Raw genomic sequence first — 27,497 nt, 5'->3', positions numbered from 1 at the left:
AAATAGGCGGAGAAATAAATTGCTGCAGCGGAAAAAAAACCAAACCAGCCAGGAACCCCCCCGACTCCTCCGTTTTCACCTCCCCACCCTTCTCCGCTAGCCCGTCGGGTCCCTCGGGCACAGCCACAGGACGCCCATTCGAGCTACGCGGGTGCCGGCCGGGCGCGGGCGCGGCCACGGGAGCGTGCGGGGCGCGCGCGGGTGCAGCCTCTTCCTCGGATCAAGGCGGGTTCTGCCTCCCCCGCCGCCGCCCCGGTCTCCCTTTTCTGGGCGACTCTAAGCAGGCTATTTTTAGCCCGGCTCTGGCGGGGGCGGGAGGGCCGGAGGAGGCCGCAGCCGCAGCCCCCGGGCGGACCAAGCGCGTGCCTAACCCGGCTCTGGCCGCGTCCGCCTCGAAGGGGCGTCCCCCGGAGCGACGGGGATGCTCGGGCGGTGAGCTGGCCGGCGGCATGGAGGACGACTTGGCTTCGGAGGACGACACGCGTAAGGACCGGGCGAGGCAGGGGGGCGCGTGGGGAGCGGGCAGGCGGGGGTGGGCGTCTCCGGTGCCTTCCCGGCAGACGGACCCTGCCCCGCGGCGCTTGCAGGTCGGAAGGCCGAGAGCCAGGAGAGAGCCTGACGGAGCGCCGTTTAGGGCTGGGGAACGGAGGGGTGGGTGGCGAAAGGATCCCTTCCGTCGGGTGGGGCAAGAGCCGGAGGAAGGGAGGTGATCCGAAGCAGCGGCAGGTCTCCGCTGGATTCCACCACTATCGCGCGACCTTCCGCCTGCTGCCCTTCCACGAAAGGGTTGGGGATCCCTCCAAGGAAATCCCGCAACTCCTGGAGGCAACAATCACAGCCTTTGGGATGGGGAGGGGGGAGAAACAATGGGAAGACTGGGGAAGGGGGAATGTTGCCGCTAACCAGCTTCAATTAAGGGTCAAAATCCTCCAAGATTCTAGGATTGTGAGTAATTTCAGTATTTGGAGTTCCTACCCACCCGTCCTCCAACTCCCCACCCGGTTTATCAAGCCATTGACTTCAACAGATAGCAAATTATGAACGGGGAGTGGGAGGGGTGGAACCACATTGGCAATGTCTAGGGCCAGAAAGCTTGTCGATCAGAAGGTCGGCAGTTTGGCGGGTCAAATCCCGAGTGCCGCGTAACAGAGTGAGCGCCTGTTACTCGTCCCAGCTTCTGCCAACCTAGCAGTTCGAAAGCACGTAAAAATGCAAGTAGAAAAATAGGGACCACTACGGTGGGAAGGTAACAGCGTTCCGTGCACCTTTGGCGTCTAGTCATGCCGGCCACATGACCACGGAGATGTCCTCGGACAAGCGCTGGCTCTTCGGCTTTGAAACGGAGATGAGCACCGGCCCCTAGAGTCGGAAATGACTAGCACGCATGTGCGGGGGAACCTTTACCTTTACCTTTACCTTTAGGGCCAGAAAAGAATTGTTTGTCCCTTTGTCCTGCAAGGCATACCTCTCTTAGTTTTTACACTTCAAGCCAAATCTTTTCTTTTCAAATCACAGGGGCTGAACTGACGAGTTAACACAGTATCTCATCAGTTAAAATATAGTCCCACTTTTTTTTTACTTTCTCACTTGTTCTTATTTGATTTATATAAGCAGTTGATATGACTGTCAATCTCACCAGAGGGGTGATTCTAGGTTGTGTGGTTGCTGTTGTTTTAAGGAAAGGAGGAAAGGAAGAGGAGCTGTAGTAGATTTATATCCTGATTGTACTTGGATGGATGGCTACAAGAATACTTCAGATTTTATTTATTTATTAAATTACATTATTGCATTGTGGTTACCATACTACAAAAAATAAGTGTAGACTTTGGAAAAAGTTCGGAGAAGAGCAACTGAGATGATCAAAAGCCTGGAGGAAGAACATAGGAAGAACGGTTGCAGAAATTGGCTCAGTGGGTTAGGACGCTGAGCTTGTCAATCAGATGGTCGGCAGTTTGGCGGGTCGAATCCCGAGTGCCGCGTAACAGAGTGAGCGCCTGTTACTCGTCCCAGCTTCTGCCAACCTAGCAGTTCGAAAGCACGTAAAAATGCAAGTAGAAAAATAGGGACCACTACGGTAGGAAGGTAACAGCGTTCTGTGCGCCTTTGGCGTCTAGTCATGCCGGCCACATGACCACGGAGACGTCCTCGGACAAGCGCTGGCTCTTCGGCTTTGAAACGGAGATGAGCACCGGCCCCTAGAGTCAGAAACGACTAGCACGCATGTGTGGGGGAACCTTTACCTTTACCTTTAGTTTAATGAAGAGAAGGACGAGGGGGGACATGATAGCAGGGTTTCAATATTTGCGTGGTTGCCACAAAGAAGAGGGAATTAAGCTATTCTCCAAAGCACCAGAAGGCAGGACAAGAAACAACAGATGGAAACTGATCAAGCAGAGAAGCAACCTGGAATTAAGGAGAAACTTCCTGACAGTGAGGACAATTAACCAGTGGAACAGCTTGTCTCCAGAAACCGTGGGTGCTCCATCACCGGAGATTTTTTAAAGAGACTAGACAGTCACTTGTCTGAAATAGTATAGATTCTCCTGCTCGAGCAGGGGGCCGGACTAGATGACCTCCAAGATCCCTTCCAACTCTATTCTATTCTATTCCTTTTATACAGCCAGTCCTCGACTTACGAGGTCACAGCAGCACTGAAAAAAATGGTCGTTTTCCACACTTACAAACATTGAAGCATTCCCAGGGTCAAAATTCAGAGGCCTGACAACTGCTTCATATTTGTGACGGTCGCAGCGTCCCGGGGTCATACGATCCCCCTTTGCGACCTTCTGACAAGCAAAGTCAATGCGGGAGCCAGATTCACTTTACTCACTTAGCAACTGCAGCGATTCACTTAACAAGAAAGGGTTGTAAAATGGGGCAAAACTCACTTAACAACTGTCTTGCTTAGCAACAGAAATTTTGGGCTCAATTGTGGTCCTAAGACGAGGAATACCTGTAGGCCACCTGTCTCACTAATCAAAATGACTCGGAGTGTCTTACAATAAAAGGCTGGTGGGATAGACTAGAAAGTCACAACAAAACGAAGAAACACACAGTCCATTTGTATGTCTCTTAAATGTGACTTAGTATAATGTTCTTAGACTGTACTCAGCAATGAGTCATATAAACAGTTCTTTCTGCAGAAATTACCAGCTTAAAAGGGAGAGGATTTACGTAGTAGGTCATATTTCTGCCATTTACGGTATTTCCTGATTGTGCTTCACACCCCTTTTCAAATCCAGCAGAGCAATAGAAGAACGTGATCTTTTGTATGCGAGTTTTCAGAGGTGGAACGTTGTGGCATAAAAAGAAAAGAAAAAATACGCTGTGCGAGAGCTTTTGTAATTTAAATTTATTTTTTCCTCCTATGCTGCAACCTTTTCTCCTGAAAGCAGCAAAGGAAACACCAACCTTGGACTTATCCCTACAATTAGGAGCAGAATTACTAGTGCTGGGTAAGGCAGTTGTCAAGTGGCTCATATCCAATTTCACATTTTTTTGCCGCAGTTCTTAAGCAAATTGCTGCAGTTGTTAAATGAATCACACTGTCATTAAACCAATCCAGCATCCCGCCCCACCTCCCCCGTTGACCTTCTTGTTGGAAGCCAGCTGGAAACGTCACAAATGGTGATCAGCAGATGCTGATACATGCTGGTTGACAAGGACCCAGATTTTGATCATGTGACCTTGGGATGCTATGGCGGTCGTAAGTGTGAGGGCTGGTCATAAATCACTTTATTCTGTGCTGTTGTAACTTTCAAAGAGCTTACCCCCCCCCCCCCGAAATTGTGGGAGCTCCATCACTGGAAATTTTCAAGAACAGACAATCACCTATCTGAGATGGTATAGGTCAGGGGTAGGCAACCTCGGCTCTTTTATGACTCATGGACTTCAACTCCCAGAATTCCTGAGTCAGGTGACTCAGGAATTCTGGGAGTTGAAGTCCATGAGTCATAAAAGAGCTGAGGTTGCCTACCCCTGGCATAGGGAATGCTGACTCAGGAATTCTGGGAGTTGAAGTCCATGAGTCATAAAAGAGCTGAGGTTGCCTACCTTTGGTATAGGTTCTCCTGCTTCTATTCTGTTCTATTCTTTTCTATATTTTCTATTCTTTTCTATTCTGTTCTGTTCTGTTCTATTCTATTCTATATTTTCTATTCTATTCCATTCCATTTCATATTTCATTCCATGCCATCCTTCTATTCTATTCTATTCTATCCTGTTCCAGCAGGCCGGCCTGGCATGATAGCGTTAATTGGGGTCCCAGTTTGTGTTCATTAGTGTTTCTTATTATTTTATTGTTCGATCTGTATACCTTCCTTCCTCTGTACACCGCCCCGAGTCCCTCGGGAGAAGGGCGGTTTATAAAAACTAATAAATAAATAAATAAATAAATTCTATTCTATTCTATTCTATTCTATTCTATTCTATTCTATTCTATTCTATTCTATTCTAGTCTAGTCTAGTCTAGTCTAGTCTAGTCTAGTCTAGTCTAGTCTAGTCTAGTCTAGTCTAAATGGTTGCTAAGTGAATGGCTGTAAGTTGAGGACTGCTTGTTCTGATGATCCCCCTTCCCTCTCAGTCATTCCCTGCATTTTGGGCACTCAGCAACTGGGCTGGATTTATGGCCCTTTCCAGCATCCCTCAGTTATGTGATCACATTTTACAAAAGTTTTCACTCCACACACACACACACACACACACACCTCAAAATGGCATTGATGTCCAGTTTCCCTCAAAACCACACCCAGAGCGAACCATTCATTCACTTAACAACCACTACCCCCCCAAAAAAATGTTGTAAACTTGGGTCTGCCACATGACTGGCCTGTTTTACAACCATCACAACTTACAACCGTGATGGGCACTGTAAAGGGCATGCAGTTTGCTGGTCCCATCCAAGACACTCTAGTCTGACTTAAGATTGAAAGGGATCGGGGTTGACCCTCTGCTCTGCATGCAACGCACACACACAGACACACACACACAGACACACACACACACACACACCCTGGCCCAGAATTTTTTTCTAATGTTTGCAATCTTTAACGTGCTCTTTTCTTCTTTCAAGTGCTTCTTTCAGAAAAGACGTTCCATGATGCAGCCAAACGAAACGACACGGCGTCCATGGTCGAGCTGCTCAAGAGAGGGGTTGATGTCAAAGCCAAGAATAATGTGGGTATTGAACTGGGTGCGGAAGGTATAGCATGGGGTCCTTTGTCAAAGATTGGCACCTCTCCATGTTCCTGCTTCTCAAAATCTAAACCCCGAAGGGCGATGCTTTGTGTTACTTGTGGAATGCACTTTGGCCAATTGGCATTAAAAAGAGGTGGGAAGAATAAATGGAGGAGGCAAACTCTACTGGGAGACTGCCGGCCTCCTATCCCACCTGAAACCTTTCCCCAGGTGCTTTAATAAAGCACCAGGATCTGGTAACCAATGTTAGATCCAGGAGATAACAAGGATGGAAGTACTATAGCTTGGCGAAGACACCAGGCGTCCCTTTTCCTTTCTAAAGCTTTTTAACTGGTTTTAACTTTTGTATGTTTGGATTTTTAATTCCCTGTAAACCGCCCTGAGTCCTCAGGGAAAGGGCGGTATATAAATGCAACTAACTAACTAAATAAATAAATAAATAAAGCAGTCCTACACACAAAACAAGTGGGAATATAAGTATGGTTGTAACAATGTCTTCCCATGGACTTACAAGATCAAGCTTTTCATCTCAGGACTGCAGATAGCTAGTAAGCCACTAGGCGGTAGCCAAGAGATATGGTCTGCATCTCATTGCTACAACCTAGTGGTTATGCACGGATTTACAGCCCACGTGTGCTGTCCCTAGCAAAAGGAAGGCAAGAAATAGATGTGGCTCAGAAGTTTCCATCAGGCTTCTGCCTTTGTGAAGCCTACTGGAGTAAATTCTAGGGCTCTTTCAGATCCACCGGTGGTACTCCTGAGTGCTTCTAATTTGTCTCAGTTGGATAGGAGCAGAGATTGGGAGGGGAGACTTGCATTGGCAAGTCCCAAAGATGTTTTTTTCCCAAGAGGCAACTGGACTTTGTTTTTCCTTGAAGATCTTTCGCTTCTCATCCAAGAAGCTTCTTCAGTTCTTGGATCTGAAGCGAAATGTCTTCAAGGAAAAACGAAATCCAGTTGGCTTTTGAGAAAGCACTTTTGGGACAACCAGGACCTGGATGACTGAGAATCCCCATCGACATTGGACACTGGCAAAGTCACCATGTGGTGATCCAGGCTCAGGCAGTCTCTTTTTGCTTGTTCCTTTCTATCTGTTGATGGAAAGACTTAAGCTAATGAAGAAGAGAGTGCAGTTGACCTTAGACCTGCACAACATTGGCAGAGACGAACAAGGGGAACAGAATTGCTCTCTCTTCTTCTCCCCTGCTTAATTTCTCTTTCTTTCCAGATAGACAGGACCGCTCTCCACTGGGCTGCAGGAGCAGGGCATGAACAGGCAGTCCGCCTTCTCCTGGAACACGAGGCCTCCGTGAACGATGAAGACACTGTGAGCTTTTCTCCATGCTTTGTTGACTTCGTTGGATGTGATGACTAACCTGCCTTTATTCTCATGCCATCTTCCCAAACAGTTTTTGGAAAGTTATATATATACAACACACCAGCCTGGGTCCACTTCATGTCCCGAGGAGATCATAGAGTGACATCATCATGCAAATACCCTGCATGCTATGCAATTTGCATCATTTGCATAATAGCGACATGGGACACAATGGCATTAGTTGACCTCTCGTTCCCATCCAGATGCCCTTTGAACTTACTGCACATCTTTGATTGGGGAGGGGGAGATACCAGATCCTTCACAGAACATTGGACCATTCCAATAGAACAGTAGACTGTTTATCTATGGAGATTCGCAATCATCCAGGTCATGGTTGTCCCAAAGGCAACTGGACTTTTTTTTTCCTTTGAAAATATTTCGCTTCTAAATCCTTCCATTCCCTTGCAGTCAGTTAGAACTGAAGAAGCTTCTTGGATGAGAAGAGAAATGTTTTCAAAGGAAAAGAAAAGGAAAACAAAATTCGAAAGTCCAGTTGCCTTTTGGGAAAAGTACCTTTGGAATAAGGGACGCGGTGGCTCAGTGGGTTAGGACGCTGAGCTTGTCGATCAGAAGGTCGGCAGTTTGGCGGGTCGAATCCTGAGTGCCACGTAGCAGAGTGAGCACCTGTTACTCATCCCAGCTTCTGCCAACCTAGCAGTTCAAAAGCACGTAGAAATGCAAGTAGAAAAATAGGGACCACTACGGTGGGAAGGTAACAGCGTTCCATGCGCCTTTGGCGTCTAGTCATGCCGGCCACATGACCATGGAGACGTCCTCGGACAAGCGCTGGCTCTTCGGCTTTGAAACGGAGATGAGCACCAGCCCCTAGAGTCGGGGACGACTAGCACGCATGTGCCGGGGAACCTTTACCTTAACCTTAACCTTTACCTTTACCTTTGGAATAGACTGCTCCCCATTGGACTGCTTTTCCCTTTCTTCATTTTTCATAATCAGCTGTTGCATTATAGCTACCGAGTTTCCCAGTCAGGGCATCAGATTGGATTACATTGTCTTTTTAACCAAGAGGAACTTCCATCATGTGGGGCTGGGAATATTGAGGACCTGTTTTCACCCCAGTGATTGTCAAGTGTGAGATAGAACAGCAAAGAAAGCAAGATACACACATTGGGGGGGGGAAATAAACATTTATTTTCCCCTTTTTCCTTCTCACCAAAAAGTATCATTTAAACTCAGAGAATTTTATAGCTTCTTAACCACTTTACTTCTAAAGCACAGGAAGGTACATTTTTAAAGACAGGACTAATCTGGAGCAATCCTTTTTGAAAAATTGCCAGAACTTTAATCATCTGTCTGCTTGTTTTCATGCTCTTTCATTCCAAAGCTTGTTTTATTGACTTTTGGGGTGTAGAGAAAAATGGGATTATCTTGTCATTTGCATTCCTTTAACACTGTAAGTTTCTCCGGAACTCAAGAACATGTGACTTTTTGCTTCTTTGGCCAAGGATGAGGCTTTGTTGCTGAAGAGCAACCAAGATGATAAAAGGTCTGAAGGTTACCTCCTGCGATGAAAAGTTGAGGGAGCTAGGTATGTGTAGTTTATCAAAGAGAAGGATTAGAGGGGACATGATAATTGTCACAGAGCAGAGGGGGGACAGACTTACTCTCCAAAGCACCTGAGGTCAAGAGAAGAAGTAATGGATGGAAGCTTTTTAAAGAAAGATCCAACTGAGAAGTAAGGAGAAATGTCCTGATAGTGAGAACAATTAATGGAATAGTTTGCTTCTTAGAGTTGTGAGTGTTCCATCACCGGAGGTTTTCAAAAATAACTGGACAACTATTGGACATGGATGGTATAAGGCAAGGGTCTTCAAACCTGGCAACTTTAAGACTTGTGGACTTCAACTCCCAGAATTCCTCAGCCAGCCCAAGTTTGAAGACCCCTGGCAGAAGGTCTTCTGCCTTGAGCAAAGGATTGGATTAAAAGACCTCTGAGGTCCCTTCCAACCCAATGACTCTATGTTCTAACTTTCCTTTTCTCATCTTCTTGTTTTCCAGTTTGGGATGAGCGCACTTCTTCTATCTGCTTGGTTTGGTCATTTACGTGTCCTTCAGATACTGGTCAATGCTGGTGCTAAAATCAACTGTGTAAATAAGGTAGGGTAGATTTTTCTGGCTTTAGGGCCTCCACTGGCAAAGCTGGGTTCCATAGGAAGAGGAGAATGCAAGAACATGGATGTCTGGAGGATGCAATCACAACATGGGGATGCAAATTCCCTTCTTTGCATACTTCCTTGCAACACTTCAGTGAAATTATGAGAGGATGAAGCTTGTATTGTGTTGTCACAATGCACCTTCTGTCATGGTGGCCTCAATAAAATCGGGAGCAGGCTCCTATGCCATCAAGATCTGCTAAAAAAAAAACCATGGGGTCTTCTGCGTGTGAAAACAACCTGCTTTGCCCATGCAATATATTCAGCCAGTTCTATTAAAACAATACTGGCTGCTCACACAGTATATTTATTGAGAAGTGTAGAAACCTCCTCTTTGGGTAGCATGAAATGAAAACAATCATACAAAAAAAAATGCCAGAAGGAAAACAGCCATTGAAAACACTCAAACACAAACTCAACCCAAGATCTGGGAAAAGAGCCAGGTTTTCAGAGCTCTTTTGAACACAACTAGGGTGGGGTCTAGACGGATCTGCATTTTGAATGAAAGAAAGCAATCGGAGATGAATTCAAGTAGCTTCAAGACAACACCCAGATGAAATATGAGGAAATTACTCTAAAGGTAATTTCAGGGAAGAAAATTTGGGGGCTGGGGCATTCAAGACAGACATGTCGACAGTGTCTATTTAAGAGGAAAGTCTAGAATAGTTTTCATCCCAAATACTGTATGAAACCAGAATTGGCAACCCAGCGCATGTTCTAATGATTACTAACTGAGAAGGAATAAAACATGACCTGGCAGTTTGTTTTTTTGTTTTTTTAATCCCATTTATATCCCGCCCTTCTCCGAAGACTCAGGGTGGCTTACAATCTAAGAAGCACAAATCAATGTGCTTAGCAGTAGCCTTCATTCTATGTATATGCCTGCTTATTATTAGGGCTTTCACACACACCCCAAGCGGCATTATTGCAAAGTCAGCTTAATTGCCCCCAACAATCTGGGTCCTCATTTTACCTACCTCGGAAGGATGGAAGGCTGAGTCAACCTTGAGCCTGGTGGGACTCGAACCTGCACTAATTGCAGGCAGCTGGTGTTACTTAAGGAGGCATTAGCCCACTGCTCCACCAAGGGAAAAACATTGAAAGAAGGCGTTTCTTTCACATTCAGGTTTTCCTTTGCTTGGCAACAGGCAGTGAAATTTCTTCACACAAGGGAGAAAAAACTCAATTTCCAACAAATGGACAGCTGCTTTCTTCATACACGATCGCCACTTCTGAAAACTCAGTCTTGGAAAGTGTCTCTCGATCTTCCCCTTATTTTTAAGACCATAAAGTTAAGGATGTAACTGATCCTAAAGGCAGCGGCATTGGCAAGGTGGGGGGGGGGGAGAGAGGTGTTTTTTTAAACAAAAACAAAAACTTAAAACGTCTGCTGCGATTGCATGGTTGTAGCCCCGCCCCCCTTTTTACCAGCATTCCAAATGGGCGAGACCTCAACCTTACAATCGGGTCCTCCATTTTTACTTTTACGACCTTCTCCTAGGACATTCCCGCTTAGAGGCCCCCTGTTTTAAACAGTTGCATTACCTGGGACCTGAGGAGCAAGATGGGGGCAATTGCTGATTTATTCTTCCACACCTCGAATCCCTCGTCCTTATTTTTTTTTTTCAGAATGGCCACAACCTCCTGCACTGTGCTGCCCAAAGGGGGCATCTCAGGGTGCTAAAGTTCATCATGGAGGATCTGGAAGATGTGCGGCTGGATAAGAAAGATAAGGTAAGCCAACTGTCTGTAGTCTTTCTTTCCCCAGTTAGATGACCTGGGAAGGCATGCCATTGGGACATCATCGTATCCTTGGATGCCCAACATCGTGCCTGTCAATTCTAATGTGCCCATACATTCTTCTTTGACACCTACTAGATTTCTTGCCCCATCAGACATTTTATTTGTCGAGTCAGGATTTTAATGATAAAAAATAGCAGTTGTATAGATCCCATACTCCATGTAGGGTGGCATGGCGGTCTGGTGCTTAAGATACTGGGCTGGTTGGCAGCCTGGTTTCAAGTCCCGAGCATCATGTGACGGGGTGAGTTCCCGTCCTCGCTTCATACTCATACAGCTCCTGACAACCTAGCAGTTCAAAAGCATGCAAATGCAAGCAGATAAATAGGTACCACTTTCGTGGGAAAGTAACAGCACTCCCTGATGTCATGCTGGCCAAATGATTGCAGAAATATCTTCGGACAGCGCTGGCTCCTTGGCCTTGAAACAGAGATGAGCTCCCTAAAGATGGCAAGGGAGTTAGCAAAGTAAAAACCCACAGGGACTCCATACTGCACGTTCTTCTGAGGTTCCGATATGTGCTATGGATATTTCTGTTCACTTCTAACTTAGTAAGTGGCTGTGTCCTCCTTGGCAGCCATTTTCCACGAGCACCCCCAGCACCACCTCCAGATCCCAAATGGTACATCAGACCAAAAAGAATCTCCTTCCATGGCCTCTTTCATCTGAGGCTTTGCCACAGGGCAGTGTGGCTAAAAGGTAAAGGTTGCCCCGCACATGCGTGCTAGTCGTTTCCGACTCTACGGGCCGGTGCTCATTTCCGTTTCAAAGCCGAAGAGCCAGCGCTTGTCCGAGGATGTCTCCGTGGTCATGTGGCCGGCATGACTAGATGCCAAAGGCGCATGGAACGCTGTTACCTTCCCACCGTAGTGGTCCCTATTTTTCTACTTGCATTTTTACTTGCAGCAGCAGCCCTTCAAGCCCATTTTACTGGGTTTCAATGACATGAACATTAAATACGGACGGTCCTCGATTTACAACAGTTCATTTCATGACCACTCAAAGTTACAACGGCACTGAAAAAAATGAGTTGTGACCGTTTTTCACACTGATGACCCTTGCAGCATCCCCAGGGTCACTTGATCAAAATTCAGACGCTTGGCAACTGACTCGTATTTATGACGGTCGCAGCGTGTCCCAAGGTCAGGTGATCAGCTCTTGCGATTTTTCTGACAAGCAAAGTCAATGGGGAAGCCAGATTCACTTAACAACTGGGTTATTAATTTAACAGCTGCAGTGATTCACTTAACAACGGTGGCAGGAAAAGTTGTAAAATGGGGGCAAAACTCATTTAACAGATGTCTGGCTTAGCACCATAAATGTTGGGCGTCGTTGTGGTTGAAGGTTGAGGACCACCTGTAGAAGCAATTATCACAGTCTGGTTTTCTCTTCCTCTTCCTCTCCCCCTCCCCCTCTTTTCTCTCTCTCTTTCTCTCCTTGAAGATGGGCAGGACAGCCCTTCATTTGGCCGCAGAGAAGGGGCAGCTGGAGGTGGTGACATTTCTCCTGGGCCTTGGCGCTTCTCACAGCATCCAAGACAAGGTTTGAAGAAAGAATTGGGAATTGTCTTGCCAAAGATCTAGGAATCTTCTGGATCCCCCTTTCTATCTTCCTTCTAAACTTGTATTACGCTGTCCACAGTTAACGGAACAACAGAGTTGGAAGGGAACTTGGAAGTCTTCAGATTCAATTGATTTGCCCCAAGCCATAAAATAAAATCATCGATGAAAGCCTTTGAGATTGCACTAACCTTATTTTAATTGAAGAGTGGGCAGGAAAAAAAACCTCGATTCCTCATAATCTCTTTGGCATCTCAAAACGCTGCTGTTCCATTAATCACAGGCACTTGCAGTGCTTTTTTTGTAAAAGAAAAAGGTGCCGGAACTCACACATGTCATACAACCCGCCTTGCCTACCCTACAAGGTTCCATCCAAAAAAGGTGCCGGAACTCCGTTCTGAGCGTTGTATGAGAAAAAAAGCCCTGGGTGCTTGACTCCAAGTTGCTTTTTCAAAAGGCAACTCTGGACTGTCTTTCTTTGTTCTTCCCTGAAGACGTTTCGCTTCTCGTCCAAGAAGCTTCCTCGGTTCTGGCAGGGCGGTGAGGGAGATGGAAGGCTTAGTTCTGACCAACTCAGAACTCATTGTAAGCCTCTGCCCCTTGTCAATTAGACAGTATAATTGTTATTATCAGACATAAACCCAGATGATTTTGTGGTATGGTGCCTGCCAGAATTCATGGGGCTAGAAAATCCATGGAGCATTTTCTCAACCTTGACCATGTTAAGCTTTGTGGACTTCAGCTCCCAGGACTTCAGCATGCTGCTGGGGGATTCTGAGTGTTGAAGTCCACACAACCCAAAGTGGGAGAGGTTGAGAAACACTGTCTTGGTGGAACATTTCTCCCTGTTCTCCCACTGGATCTCCACGAGAGCTCTTCTCACCATCATTTGGAATGTCACACTGGTTTGCAGGAGAAGAACACAGCCTTTCATTTGGCAGCCATGAACGGACATGCAGACATATTGCAGAAACTTCTAGAAGCTGGCGTGGACCTGGAGGACAAGAATGCAGTGAGTGGAAAATATGGAGGGGGGGGGGTTTACCCTCATAGGAAACATGGAAATGTAATGCCAAGTCTTTTTCTTGAGTTTTGGTTGTAGCCAAAGCAAGCTATATAACGTAATGTGGGTGCATGACACAGTCATCCTTATTTGGATCCCTTGCCATGATTTAGTTGTTTGTGGAATTCTTGGTGGTCTCTGAAGCACTGAAGATGTTACCTGGCTGGGTAATGAAACGTCTGCAAGAAAACAACCAAGCTCAGACAGCACCGAGGTTCCCACAGCTCCTCCTCCTCCTCTTCCCCCGTCGCTCTGCAAACCTCATTCCTCCTAGTACTGATGATGTTACCTAGTTTTGTTTTTTTAAAAAATTCCATTTATATCCCGCCTGCAGTGTATGCCGCCCAGCATACACAAAGGACAGCACAGCAGGACGCTGATGGTGCAGATCAGCAGAGGGGTTGGACAGCTCCGGGCGATAACTGCTCACTCAGGATAAGCCTAATGAGTTAAGCTGTTGACAGCCCCAGGCATGGTCAGCCTGGTGGGAAGCCAGGATCTACACCCATTGTCACCTGCACTGGCAGGAAGCCCAGGTTTGAACTGATTGGATGCCATCCACCTGGGCAGGTACAAATAGACGCCAGGCTTCCCTGTTTCCCCAGTTCGTTCTGTTCAGAATAAACTCATCTTCACCCCAGCTCTGTGTCCGTCTCTATGTGAAGCATGCGACTTTACACCGCTCTTCTCCGAAGAATCAGGGCGGCTTACAAACTTAGCAGTAGTTGGGTAATGAAACATCTGCAAGAAAACAACCAATCTCAGAGAGCACCAAGGACTCCTCAACTCAACCCTGAACTATACAGATTCTCTGCTTTTGTCATCCCAGATTGCATCATCCTGAACTGGCCCAGTACTCCTGTCTTAAACCAATCCACCTCTTCCATGTTCCTCCCAAGAGGGCTGCTGTGCAGTTCTCCTTTCTGTCTGCAATGGCCACAGATATGCCACTGGGTTGTTTTTCCCTGACTCTGTGACAACTAACTCCAACACATTAAAAAGACAACCAGGGCTTACTTTTCCTCTCTTGTTTCAGGAAGGGATGACTTCCCTACATTTAGCTGCCGAGGGAGGACACAATGATTGCATCAATCTACTTCTGGAAGCTGGCGGTGAAGTCAATGCCCAAACACAGGTATGGTTCGTTGCATGGAAGGATTTGGTCCAGATATGTAGGAGGAACATTTATTTGTTCATTTATCTATTTATTTGCATCATTTCTATACCCTTAGGACCATTGGGGGGGTGTGCTAAAAAGGTCATAAGTGTGAGAAATGATCATAAGTCACTTTTTCCGATGCCGTTGTAACTTTGAACGGCCACTAAACAAATGGTTTTATGTAGTGCTTTTTTTGTAAAAGAAAAAGGTGCCGGAACTCACACATGTCATACAACCTGCCTTGCCTACCCTACAAGGTTCCATCCAAAAAAGGTGCCGGAACTCCGTTCTGAGCGTTCTATGAGAAAAAAAGCCCTGGTTGTATGGAAAGAACTACCTGTAGTAGGTTTTTGTGAGCTTGCGTTGCCTGAAAGGGTCCTCCAATTTTATTTTATTATTTTTCCAGAAAAAAATGACCTGCCTTCATTATGCGGCGCTGAATGGCTATGTAGACATGGCCAAAAACCTCCTTGGTGCAGGAATCCAGACAGATGCTTTGAACTACGTAAGTGGCTGATTCCATCAACTGCAGCCAGAACGTCTTCTTACCTCCAAACCAGTGGTGGGCTTCAGCCGGTTCACACCAGTTCGGTAGAATGGGTAGCTAATTTTTTGTTGCCCAGGCAGAATAGGTTTCTGGAAGTGACATCCACGCAGAGAACCGGTTGTTCACTTATTCGAATCCCACCACTGCTCCAAACAGAGGAAACAAGCACATCCCCTGGGTTCGGCTAGGTTTCCCTTCCAAGTGTCACCCATGGTGGCGCAGTGGTTAGAATGCAGTACTGCAGGCTGACTCTGCCCACTGCCAGCAGTTTGATTCTGAAGGTTCAAGGTCGACTCAGCCCTCCGTCCTACTGAGGCCGGTAAAACGAGGACCCAGTTTGTCGGGAGCAATATGCTGACTCTATAAACCGCTTAGAGAGGGCACGATATGAAGCAGTATATAAGTCTAAGTGGTGTTGCTATTCCACCCTGCCTCTATCTGGAATATTCGCTGATGCAACCAGAGCATTGACAGCTGAGTAGCGTCAAGCTTCTCCTAGCCGATACTAGAATCGGAAGCGGTGTGTGCAATGATTCCGGGATGCAGCCTTGAGATAAATAAGGTTATTTCAAGAACAAGGAAAACCATAAAGAAAGAAACTCATCAACTGCCAAGTATGAACGGCCGGCTCTATTTATAGTAAAAGCAAGGCCTGGTTCCTGTTCCCGTTTTTCCCACCTGCAGGGCACAACTGACAAAAGATCTCCCACACTTTGTGTAGAGGGAAGGGTTCTTGTTTAATAAACTAATTTGGGAAGAGACAGTTCGCTTTTGATCTAGCCAGAAGCAGCCCTTGCAAACAGCCATCAAGATGGCGTTTCTAGAGAAATTTTGAGTTTTGTTTTTCTCGCAAGGCTTCTCTTAGACTTTATCTCTCTTGGAACAAGGAGAAAACCGTTAATCCTACCAGATACACAACTGCCTAGAGAGCATTGTTTTAATCCGGAGGGGGGGGGCACTTTGGGATTAAAGCTGAGCCCTCTGGATTAGTCATCTGGCTCCGTTTTTCCCCCATGGCCCAGGAGAAGACAGCTAGTCTTCTACTTACGACCACAACTGAGCCCAAATTTTATGTTGCTAAGGGAGATCGTTATTAAGTGAGTTTTGCCCTGTTTTGTGATCTCTCTAACCACACATGCTAAATGGATCACTGCGGTCACTTAGTAAGACGGCTGTTAAGTGAATCTGGCTTCCCCATTGCCTTTGCTGGACAGAAGGCCTCAAAAGGGGATGACTTTATCCCAAGGACTCTGCAACCGTCATAAATGTGAACCATTTGCCAAGCATTCAAATTCTGATCACGTGTCCATGGGGCTGCTGCAGCGGCCATAAGTGTGAAAAACGGTCCTTTCGTTTCTGCGATTTTTGAATGGTCACTAAATGAAGTGTTGTGAGTTGAGGACTAACTGTATTGTGCAAACAAGGCCAACAAAGTGCCACAACTTGCATGAAGTCCCAAAGTGGGCTTTCCAATCAGCAGAAGCCTAGATTGCCTTAATGCTCCGCTACCAAAGTATTAACATTGCTTTTTTTTTTCCCACAGCAAAATGCATCAGCTATGCACATTGCGGTGCTAAGGAACTACCCAGCCATTGTAAAACTTCTCATTGATGCCGAATGTGACCTTGATGTCCTTGATAATGTAAGACTTTTTTTTTCAAATTCAGATTCAGAATAGTACTGGAAGGGACCTTGGAGGTCTTCTAGTCCAACCCCCTGCTCAATCAGGAGACCCTATACCCGTGGTGGCGAACCTATGGCACGCGTGCCACAGGTGGCACGCAGAGCCCTCTCTGTGGGCACGCGCGCCGTCACCCCAGTCCTAGGCCTTCAGCTGGGTTTTATAAACCCTTTTTGATTTAGGCCTCCGCTGCCATATGCAAACAAACAAACAAGAAAGGTTCAATCAATCAATTTCAACTTCTTGCGGGGAAAAAAAAGACCTTGCAAAGTTGGAATTGATTGATTGAACTTTTTAGTTCCACCCAGTCTACCGTTACCACCACAGCCACACCCACCCAATGGTCCATGCCCACCCGGCACCCATTGATACATAAGTGGGTTTTGGGTTGCAGTTTGGGCATTCGGTCTCTAAAAGGTTTGCCATCACTGCCCTATACCATTTCAGACAAGTGGCTGTCCAATCTCTTGTAGGTGATGGAGCACCTACAACTTCTGAAGGCAACTCGTTCCACTGATCAATTGTTCTCACTGTTAGGGAAGTTTCTCCTTAATTCCAGGTTGCTTCTCTCCTTGTTTAGTTTCCATCCATTGTTTCTGGTCCTGCTCTCTGGTGCTTTGGAGAATAGTTTGACCCCCTCTTCTTTGCGGCACCCCCTCAAATACTGGAAGGCTGCCATCATGTCACCCCTAGTCCTTCTTTTCTCCAGCCATACCCAATTCCTGCAACCGTTCTTCCTATGTTTTAGTCTCTTTAACGATGGCTACCAACATTTAAGATCTAACAAAGCTTTGACAGCAGACTGGAGGGCTTGCAAGCGCTTCACCTCTAACTGGTGGCATTTTAATGAGCACGAAAGAATCGTGGGAAAGAGATGCTTGGTTAAAGGAATGGAGAACCTAGTTGTATGCGCTCCGAAGCATGCTCTTCCCTTTCAATTCTCAGCACTGCACCGCTTTCGTTTAATTAAATTATTTATTTGATTTAGTCACTACACCACTCCAGAATACCTCAGAACATAAGGAGAATAAAATGTAGTAGGAATAGGGAAAGAAGAAGGGGGAAAAACAAGTTAAAGAGTCAACAGGGGAAAAAATAGAGAACGAAATAGCAGTTCTGGCCAACAACCAAAAAAACATACACAGGTAATGGCTCAGTCACCCTAAACCAATGTCTGGGAGAAGGTAATGCCATCTGAGTGGGATCCACCTGGAAATCTCATGCCTGAAGGCAGATGCCATGACAGAGAAAAGGGCACTTCTGGGGTCTTGGTTGATGGCATTGTTTGGGTCAAAATTCCTGGAGCTACATGTATTGGTTGTAAATTGAAAATTAAGTTAACTTGCTGGAATTCTTTAAGAGTTAAGGCATCAGGTAGAAGCCAGGAGATGGTGAGTTCTAGTCCTGCCTCAGCCATGAAAGCCCATTGGATGATTTGGGGCCAATCACCAGCAGGTGGCGAGTTCTAGTCTCGCCTTGGGCAAACAAGCTGGCTGGGTGACTTTGAGCCAGCCACTTCTCTCTTTGCCCAATTCACCTCACAGAGCTGTTCTGGTGGTGTACCTTGAGTTATTTATAAAAATAATAAAGGTGGGATATTAATTAATTAAATTCCTAAATAAGATATCTTTCTTTGAGGGAGATGGGCAGTTCATAAATGTGAAATACAAATGGATAAATACATGAATGGATGGATGGATGGAGATAGATAGATAGATAGATAGATAGATAGATAGATAGATAGATAGATAGATAGATAGATAGATAGACAGACAGACAGACAGACAGACAGACACTTATACCTATAACTCTTTTTGTCTGCTAGGGAAAAATTCCCTTTGAGTTCAGACAGCTGCCTCCAAATCCAAAGAATTATTGAAGGAGCTTATCAATATTTCTGGGGTGAGATTCAGCAGGGGTTGGGAGCTGGCATTGGGGGCCACGTAGCAAGCTTTTTTCCCTATGTATCCAAAATTGTGAGTAAAATTTATATTTGTATGTGTGTTCGTGTATGTATGTGTAGGTTTTGCTGTCATTTTGTATAACTTGATGTTTTTGGCTGCTACTGCTGTAATTATATTGCTGTTATCCTTTGGATGGTGGTGATATTCTTTGGTGGGTGGCTTCCCCCCCCCCTTTTCTTCCAAAAGTGGACATTGGAATTTCATTTTAATGTATGCTATTGGGTAACCAGAAAAATGACAGTAACGATTATGGAACAACCTGCCTCCAGGTTGTTCCATAATGCTCCAACACTGGACGTTTTTAAGAAGAGACTGGACAGCCATTTGTCTCAAAGGGTATAGGGTTTCCTGCCTGAGCAGGGGGTTGGACTAGATGACCTCCAAGGTCCCTTCCAACTTTACTATTATGAAATTATCTCTTATCTATCCCTTTGATTCACTTGTCTCCCTCCTGCTGGAGCTTTTTGTCCCCATGAGGTGCCAAGGATGGAAAAAGAATGCTTTCTTGAGGCCCCAGGAAATTGTTTTTTTTCTTACTAGTTTCCAAAAACTATTTATCTCATTGCCAAGGAACGGCTGCTTCTCCCACCAATTCTTTGCAGTGCTGATTTCTGATTTTCCTTTTTTGCTTTCAGAGGCAACAGAGTCCTCTTCATATTGCTGCAGAGCACGGAAGGCAAGATATTGCCGAGTTGATCCTCATGGCTGGGGTGAATTTAAAATTAACCGATAAGGTAACGCCGACATCTTGCCGCTGTCAGTATTATGTATGCATAGAAATGTTTCCTCTTTGCAAACCTGGATTTTTTTTAGCATGAGAATGCACAGAGGACATTTTAAAAGTAACCACTTTACCTTATGCATTCTGCATTTGATCTATAAAACTGTTGTGATTCAGGGTCAGCCTGTGGGTTCGGCAGTTGGGTCGGACGACTCAGAGGAGGAGGAGGAGGGGGGTGTTGAAGAGCTTGCTGAGGGGATTGGACAGCTTGATGAGAGCCCTCAGCCAGGCCCCTCTCATCTGGTCACGACGCAGACCCAGCTGTGTGAGCCTGACAGCGTGGATGAAGATGACCCACAGCTGGCCCTGTTCAAGGACGCCCGACGCAGGAGGCAGTCAATCAGGAGTAAACAGAGGAAGGCAATGGGGCTCCTCGGAAGGAGGCAGAGAGAAGCCCACGCCCTGAACTGTATTTAAGGGGGAATGCGTGGGAGGGCTGGTTTGCTGAAGGCAACCGCTTGAAAAGCTCCTGTTTCTTGGTTCGTGTCTTGTTCTATTTGTTTTTGTAGCAATAAATTTGGCAGGCGTAATTCCAGCCTCTTGCCTTCTTGTGAAAGGGGTTGTCCCTGCCTTTTCTGCAGGGCCGGTAGCAGGCTGGTACAGAACAAAAACAATGTTCTTCAGTGCACTTCCTGTCCTCATTATATTTCTTATTCCTGGAAATTCAGATGGCCTATTCCCGGGTGCTCTTACTTAAGACGGTCAAATTAGCACCGTTCTGGAGGGCACTAGATAACAGATGCATTCTAGGTTTTGTCTAAGATTAATATAGAGAGATATTGGGGACCGAGCCCACAATGGACCACATCAGATTTCATTTGCTTCAGTGCAGGGAATGATATGAGTTTATCAGTACAAGTTGGATTGGAAACTTGCCCATGTAGATATTTTAAGTCAGTATTTATCCTCTGTGATAACAAGAGTTTTACTGAATCTGGCTTCCAAATATCAACAGTCCCAAAGGTGCTTTTCAAAAGGTAACTGGCCTTTCTTTCTTGGGTTTTTTTTCTTTGAAAAAAAATGTTTCACTTCTCATCCAAGAAGCTTCTTCAGTTCCGTCTGACTGGTGGGGAATGGAAGGATTTATATCCTTTGCCAGCCACCTGGTTGTTACTACCAAATCCTTCCATTCCCCATCAGTCAGTTAGAACTGAAGAAGCTTCTTGGATGAGAAGCAAAACATTTTCAAGGAAAAAACAACAACAAGAAAGTCCACTTGCCTTTTGGAAAAGCCTATTTGGGATAACCATGACCTGGATGATCGAGAATCTCCTTCAGCTCAACAGTAAAAGATAAAATGCTTCCAAATTCCTCCATGCTTTAAAAATCTCAGTATGTTTGGTATCTAATAAACTGCCCTGTATCATCTACAAAGATGTAATTCAGTTTTTTCTTTTCATCAGGTGAAATTAAATCTTTACTAAAGATGCTGGGACAGAATGGAATGGAAAGGAATAGAATAGAATAGAATAGAATAGAATAGAATAGAATAGAATAGAATAGAATTATGAAATAATAGAATAGAATACAATAGAATAGAATTATGAAATAATAATAGAATAGAATAGAATAGAATAGAATAGAATAGAATAGAATAGAATAGAATAGAATAGAATAGAATAGAATAGAACAGAACAGAACAGAGTTGGAAGGGACCTTGGAGGTCTTCTAGTCCAGCCCCCTGCTCAAGCAGGAGAACCTATATCATCTCAGACAGGTGAATGTCCAGCCTCTTCTTAAAAACCTCCAGTGGTGGAGCATTCACAACTTCTGGAGGCAGGCTGTTCCACTGGTTAATTGTCCTCACTGTCAGGAAGTTTCTCCTTAATTCCAGGTTGCTTCTCTCTTTGATCAGTTTCCAACTGTTGTTTCTCATCCTGCCCTCTGGTGCTCTGGTGAACAACCTGGCCCCCTCTGCCTTGTGGCAGCCCCTCAGATACTGGAATACTGCTATCATGTCTCCCCTATTTCTTCTTTAGACTAGCCAAACCCAAGTCCTGCAGCCGTTCTTCGTATGTTTTAGTCACCAGGCCTTTAATCATTTTAGTTGATCTTCTCTGAACTTTTTCCAAACTCTCAACATCTTTTTTTGTGTTATGGTGACCAAAACTGGCTGTGGTATTCCAGGTGTGGTTTTCCTAGGGCTTTGTAAAGTGGTACTAGTACTTAGGGTGATCTTGATTCTATTCCTCTGTTTATACCACCCAGGATTGTATTAGCTTTTTTGGCTGCTGCTTCATACCACTAGGACTCCAAGGTCCCTGTCACAGTTACTGTTTTTAAGTTTTTAAGTTTTATTGTATTTGTATACCGCCCTTCTCCCGAAGGACTCAGGGCGGTGAACAGGGCATACATAAAAAATACGAGATACAAAAATTTAAAAAAAGAATTAAATAATAGCCCAGTTAAGACAGTCGGTAACAATATACAATATAAAAGTCCCCATTTTAGACCAGGTCTCTCCCAATCTGTATTCGTGCCTTTGGTTTTTTTCTACCTAATTGTAAAACTTTGCTTTTCTCCACACTGAAACTCATTTGGTCGGATAGGGCCCACTGTTCAAGCATGTCAAGATCTTTTTGGATTCTGAGTTTGTCTTCTGGGGTGTTGGCTATTCCTGTCAGTTTGGTGTCATCTGCAAATTTGATGAGTTCCCTTTCAATTCCCTCGTCTAAGTCATCAATGAAGATGTTGAAGAGTGCTGGGCCTAAGACAAAACCTTGTGGTACCCCACTGCTTACTTCTCTCCATGTGGATGTAGTGCCGTTGAGGACTACTCATTGAGTACAGTTTGTTAGCCAGCTACAGATCCATCCAGTGGTGATGTTGTCTATGAGTATCTACTGATCAGTGGAGTAAATACAATCAGGATACGACAGGAGTTAAATATTTGCTGCCCGTTAATTATTTATTTATTTATTTATTTATTTATTAGTTACATTTATATACCGCCCTATTCCCTGAGGACTCAATTATAAAAAGGCACAAAGTTTTGTCCTGTTTAACTCAGCCGATTTATTTATTTATTTTTCTCCAGCAAGGGAAAACATCTCTGGATGTTGCCGCCCGTGGGAACCACGTCAATTTGGCTGATATGATCATCAAAGCGGACAGGTTTTACAAATGGGAAAAAGTAAGTGAGCTTCGTGAGCTTCTGAGGTGACCTAACGAGCTGGAGAAAGTTGGGGGCTCAGGAATTACAGGACCTCAAAGGGAAAGAAGTTAACTGGGCAGGCTATGACCTTTTTCCAGGATAATCTCAACAGTGATTCCGACTCCTGGATAACTGAGCGTTTAACTTTCAAGCAAGACCATCGGCTGGAAACGCAACATATCCGTTCGGTGATCTGGCGGCTCGCAACCAAATACCTTAAGCCCAATGAGTGGAAGAAACTTGCACACTATTGGAAATTCACGGAGGCGCACATCAGAGCAATTGAGCACCAGTGGACAGGTAGGTGACACAGGTGTCATGCCTCCCTGCTGCAGCTGAACGGGAGACCAGAGGTGATTCAAGAACCCCATTTAGGTGGTTCCTGAACATATGAGAAGGCGGCCACGTGCTTAGCCCAAGATCAGGTCTACAGGAAGTCCTCAGCTTACAATCACAGCTGGGACCAGAATTTCCACTGCTAACCAAGGGGGACACTAAGTGAGTCATACCTGATTTTACAAATGTTTTTTTTGCCATGGTTGTTAAGTGGATCGCTGTAGTCACGCGAATCATGCTGTTACATGAATCCAGCTTCTCCCATTGATTTCAATGGTTGGAAGCCATCTGGAAAGGTAACAAATGGCGATCACACGATCCTGGATGCTGCAACCCTTGCTGGTTGCCATGGGCCCCAAATTTTGACCTCATGACCGTGGGGATGCTGGAACAATCACGAGAGCGAGGACTGGTCGTGAATGACTTCCTTCAGGGCTGTTATAACTTTAAACCATCACCAAATAAACGGTTGTGAGGACTATCTGTACTCTGAAGAGGGTCTAACTTTCCTAGAACATAGAATAACAGGGTTGGAAGGGACCTTGGAGGTCTTCCTAGTCCAACCTCTTGCAGAAGCAGAAGAGACCATACTATTCCAGACAAATGGCTGTCCAGTTTCTTCTTGAAAACTTCTGAAGCTGGAGCACCCACAACTTCTAGAGGCAAGTCGTTCCACTGATTAATTGTTCTCACTGTCAGGAAATTTCTCCTTAGTTCTAGGTTGCTTCTCTCTCTTAATGATCTTCCGCCCATTACTTCTTCTTCTGCCTTCAGGTGCTTTGGAGAATAAGCTGACTCCCTTTTCTTTGCGACAGCCCCTTAAATATTGGAAGGCAACTATCATATCCCTCCTGGTCCTTCTCTTCATTAGACTAGACATACCTTCAATCGAGCATCATGTGGTTTAGCCTCCAGACGTTTCATCATCTTTGTCGCTCTCCTCTGTACTCTTCCTAAGATCTTTCGGATAGGCTAAAATAGCTGTAGCCCTTGGTTTTAAAAATGCAGCACCAGCGTTTTCGACGGTGAGACCAGCGCCGAAGGAAAACAGCTCATTAAATAGGAACCATACGTCTGTTTCAGGGAGGAGACCAAACCAAGAAGCGGTTCGCAAGAAAAAGAAGAAGCAAAAAACCAGGGGGGAAAAACCCCACTTTGCTAGCCAGTACTCCTCTAACCTGGCTGCCATCCAGCCCATATTAGAGATAAGCCGACTCAGCTGTGACCGGCTATTCCTGCTGAAAATGCTGGACGAAGCATGTTTGAATTGGATTTGTGTTCTTCCACCCACAGGTCATTTGCAACCCCAGACAGCTTTTAAAGAGAAATAAGAGCTGAATCAATGAGTGAGCCCCACTTTCTGGAGAAGCTGAATTGCTATTGTACTCCCTTCATCATCTCCAGTGAAAGCCAGCAACTGCTTTTTGGTGTTAACCCCCCCCCCACCCCCCAAACCCAAATGGACAGCAATTGGAGAACAGTTGCAATACATTAAAAAGATTTCAAACATTGGTATAATTCAGCAAAAGCCTTGAACAGCGACATACTAAAAGACACTATAGGAGGAAAGCTGTGTTAGTCTCTAGTGGCATCTTTTCAAACTATTACGCTTTATTAAAAGGAAGAAGCTTTCTTATAATATTTAGCGTGATTTGTTAGCCAGAGGCTGTCACCTCCAAGTGCCTATTTACCCACTTCTCGTAATCAAAATCTTACAACAGTTGTATTCTTCTGTTAAATCATGTCCAATTCTCAAGAGATTGTCCGGACAAGCCCCTGCAGTTTACTTGGCAAGGTTTTCCAAAAGTGGTTTTCCACTTCCTCTTAAGTAATTCCTAGGTCTGAGGAGGAGAACTTACTCAAGGTTATTCAGCTGACTTGGTGCCCAAGGCAGGACTATAACTCACGGTTTCCGGGTTTCCAGCCTGATGCTTAATTACTACACCAACTTGGCTTTCTACACCAGTACAAGAACCTATAAATGAACTTGACTTGACTATTGGGAGTTGAAAACAATATTCTGAATCAATTAGTGCCATGCATAGCCTAGTTGTCTATGACTCAATTTTCTAAACTGGAAGAAGCTTGAGAGAGAGAAAAAAAGTTGTATGAGTAAGATACATAAACATACCCACACATATCATAGTTGTATTTGTGCACCATTATTAACTTGGTTATCATATTCAAGACTTACACAATATATCACACCACATACACCAAAGAGCCATGATGGTGCAGTGATTAGAATGCAGCATTGCAGGCTAACTCTTCCCCACTGCCAGGAGTTCGATCCTGACCAGCTCAAGGTTGGCTCAGCCTTCCATCCTTCTGAGGTCGGTCATATGAGGACCCAGATAGTTGGGGGCAATAGGCTGACTCTGTAAACTGCTTAGAGAGGGCTGTAAAGCACTATGAAGCAATATATGAGTGTAAGTGCTACTGCTATTGCTGTATTTACCGACTGAACAGGATTTACACAATATTTTAAACCGAGGGGGGGGGGAAGCCAGGGGTATCAGCAGGGAAGGGTCAAAAAAGTCAAGATGGTGTGGCATGCATGTAAAAAAGTACCTTGATTTCATACTTGTATCTGCCATCTTAACTTATTTGGGCACACAAACCCTCACAGATGATCTACCAAGATTACCAAGCATAGCAGGCTATATGAATCTTAACAGAACTTTATCTAACTTGCTTAAGCTTGTTCTAGGAATATAACCACCCATTATCTGGCTGCTGTGCTGCCTTTTCAGTTATGATGGTGGCAATAGAATAGAAATAATAACAATAAAAAAATAAAGGTAGTGTCAATAGTAATAGGCATCTTGGATTTAACCCCCCAAAAACCCAACTTGAACACCCTCAGCATTGACAAAATCACCAGTCAATTGCAAAAGGCAGCTTTACTCAGAACAGCTTCCATCCTGCAACAATACCTTTAACACCTTCAAACAATAACATCTGCCTATCTTAGGTCCCTATAAAGGACTAGGTGGATAAAAATGCCAAATCCAGTCTGCAATCTGGCTAACTGCACAACAGATCACAATAATATAAGATTGTCACATAATATTAGGTCAGCGAAATAGAAAAGGGACACGGGACTAATTTCAACTGATAGGGAATCTTTCTCAAATAGTTGGCAAGACACACAACTATTCTGTGATTCCAAAGCCTAGTCACAATATGCCTGTAACAACAGGAAATTACACATCTCCGTGTACATCAATACGTAAGCAAGTGATGTTTCATGCATTAGGGTGTCATCAAGCAAACTGCCTACTGCACATCATGAAGGAAATTACATCGTTTGTTCAATTTGTTGATGATGTCATGACAGGTTGATATCATTATGGTACCCATAATCCATAATCTTGGGATATCTCACTTCACCCGTGTCTTCCCTTTTCGCCAGGCACCAAAAGCTACCGAGAACACGGCCATCGGATGTTGCTGGTCTGGCTTCATGGGACCATCATGGCAGGAGAAAACCCAGTTAAAGGATTATATGAAGGGCTGGTCAGCATCGGGAGGAGCGACCTAGCAGGTATGGTGACTCCTTAGCCTTCTTGTAGAGTAGAGTAGAGAAAGTAGAGTAGAGTAGAGTAGAGTAGAGTAGAGTAGAGTAGAGTAGAGTAGAGTAGAATAGAATAGAATAGAATAGAATAGAATAGAATAGAATAGAATAGAATAGAATAGAATAGAATAGAATAGAATACTTGGAAGGGACCTTGGAGGTCTTCTAGTCCAAGCCCCAGCTTAGACAGGAAACCCCATATTCTGTTTAGTCCAACGAGCTGGGCAGCCCAGGACCAGCTGGATCAGGCCAAAGTCAAGCTTAGACACATACGTGTGTTTCTTTTCCAACAGATAGTATCAGGAAACAAGCGAATGCAGATTCTCCTGCATCTCCACGGAGGTGTTCAGCAATGTGAGGTCCAAGGTGCTGCAGAACTTGGCTCCGTGCAACTCTTCCAGAGATTTCTTTCAGAATTTGCATCCAAGGGCCACCATTTCCAAGGGCTTCTTCTTGCCATCCTGAATGGCAACCTTTCCAATCCAGGTCAGGTCCACGTAAACCGTGTTGTTTTTCAGGGGTTCGTTCTAAAAGACTGAGAAGCGGGGATGTTATGCCTCTCCCTCCCAACAAATGATGCAGCCCAAATATTTGTGCAGACTTAGGATACCAAGACGAATGTGCTAATTGGGATTATATTCATGGGTACGGGAAGATTTTCTGGTTGAAAATGTTTGAGAAACCCACATCTTTTCCTCCTAAGTTACCTTAATTTTTTCACTTCCTCCAACAGCTTTGGAAAGCTCTTTGGCTAAATTTCTGATGACTGTAGGTATTACAAGATCCAGCTATCGCCATAGATTTTAGCAGAATGATCCTCTTAGACTTAACGGATCTGTCTTGAAAACTCTTGAGTTCACACAGTACATTCCACCTACAGTATTTATTGTCTCGTTTGCTGTATTAACTGAGCCATAAGCTTGCCCAAGATGAGCCATCAAGCAAAACTTAACCGTGGTTAAAACTTGCTGCAATTAGAATGGAACACACTTAAAGCTGCTAGCTTTCTCTAACCTGGTTCAGGGTGCTGTGTGAACAATCAAGGGATACGTCTTCTGGAAACAAAGCATAAATTACAGTTGCACTAATACTACTACAACATACACAATACTACTACAACATCACAAGGCT

General features: G+C 44.9%; 1 protein-coding gene across 1 annotated transcript; it reads left to right on the top strand.

The window, feature by feature from the left end:
* The first annotated feature begins 403 nt into the window (after positions 1–403).
* ANKDD1A (ankyrin repeat and death domain containing 1A) lies at positions 404–27,429 on the top strand. The gene is made up of 15 exons (XM_083371698.1): positions 404–483; positions 5,072–5,175; positions 6,425–6,523; positions 8,591–8,689; positions 10,375–10,479; positions 11,989–12,087; positions 13,018–13,116; positions 14,204–14,302; positions 14,733–14,831; positions 16,417–16,515; positions 19,154–19,252; positions 22,337–22,432; positions 22,552–22,753; positions 26,205–26,336; positions 26,660–27,429. The coding sequence occupies exons 1-15, from the start codon at positions 450–452 to the stop codon at positions 26,722–26,724; spliced, it is 1,530 nt and encodes a 509-aa protein (XP_083227824.1). The 5' UTR covers positions 404–449; the 3' UTR covers positions 26,725–27,429.
* Positions 27,430–27,497: the final 68 nt, after the last annotated feature.

Source organism: Vipera ursinii, assembly GCF_947247035.1.
Source record: "Vipera ursinii genome assembly, chromosome: 11".
In the NCBI taxonomy this organism is placed as follows: domain Eukaryota; kingdom Metazoa; phylum Chordata; class Lepidosauria; order Squamata; family Viperidae; genus Vipera; species Vipera ursinii.
Note: the sequence above shows the minus strand (reverse complement) of the source record. Positions and strands in the feature narration are given on the sequence as shown.

What these genes read in the sequence shown, in the direction of transcription:
- ANKDD1A (XM_083371698.1), top strand. Translation starts at nt 450, where the DNA reads ATGGAGGACGACTTGGCTTCGGAGGACGACACGC. An exon ending in ACCTTGATGTCCTTGATAAT is followed by an intron (nt 16,516 to 19,153) that starts GTAAGACTTTTT and finishes TTTTGCTTTCAG; the next exon opens with AGGCAACAGAGTCCTCTTCA. An exon ending in CGGGAGGAGCGACCTAGCAG is followed by an intron (nt 26,337 to 26,659) that starts GTATGGTGACTC and finishes CTTTTCCAACAG; the next exon opens with ATAGTATCAGGAAACAAGCG.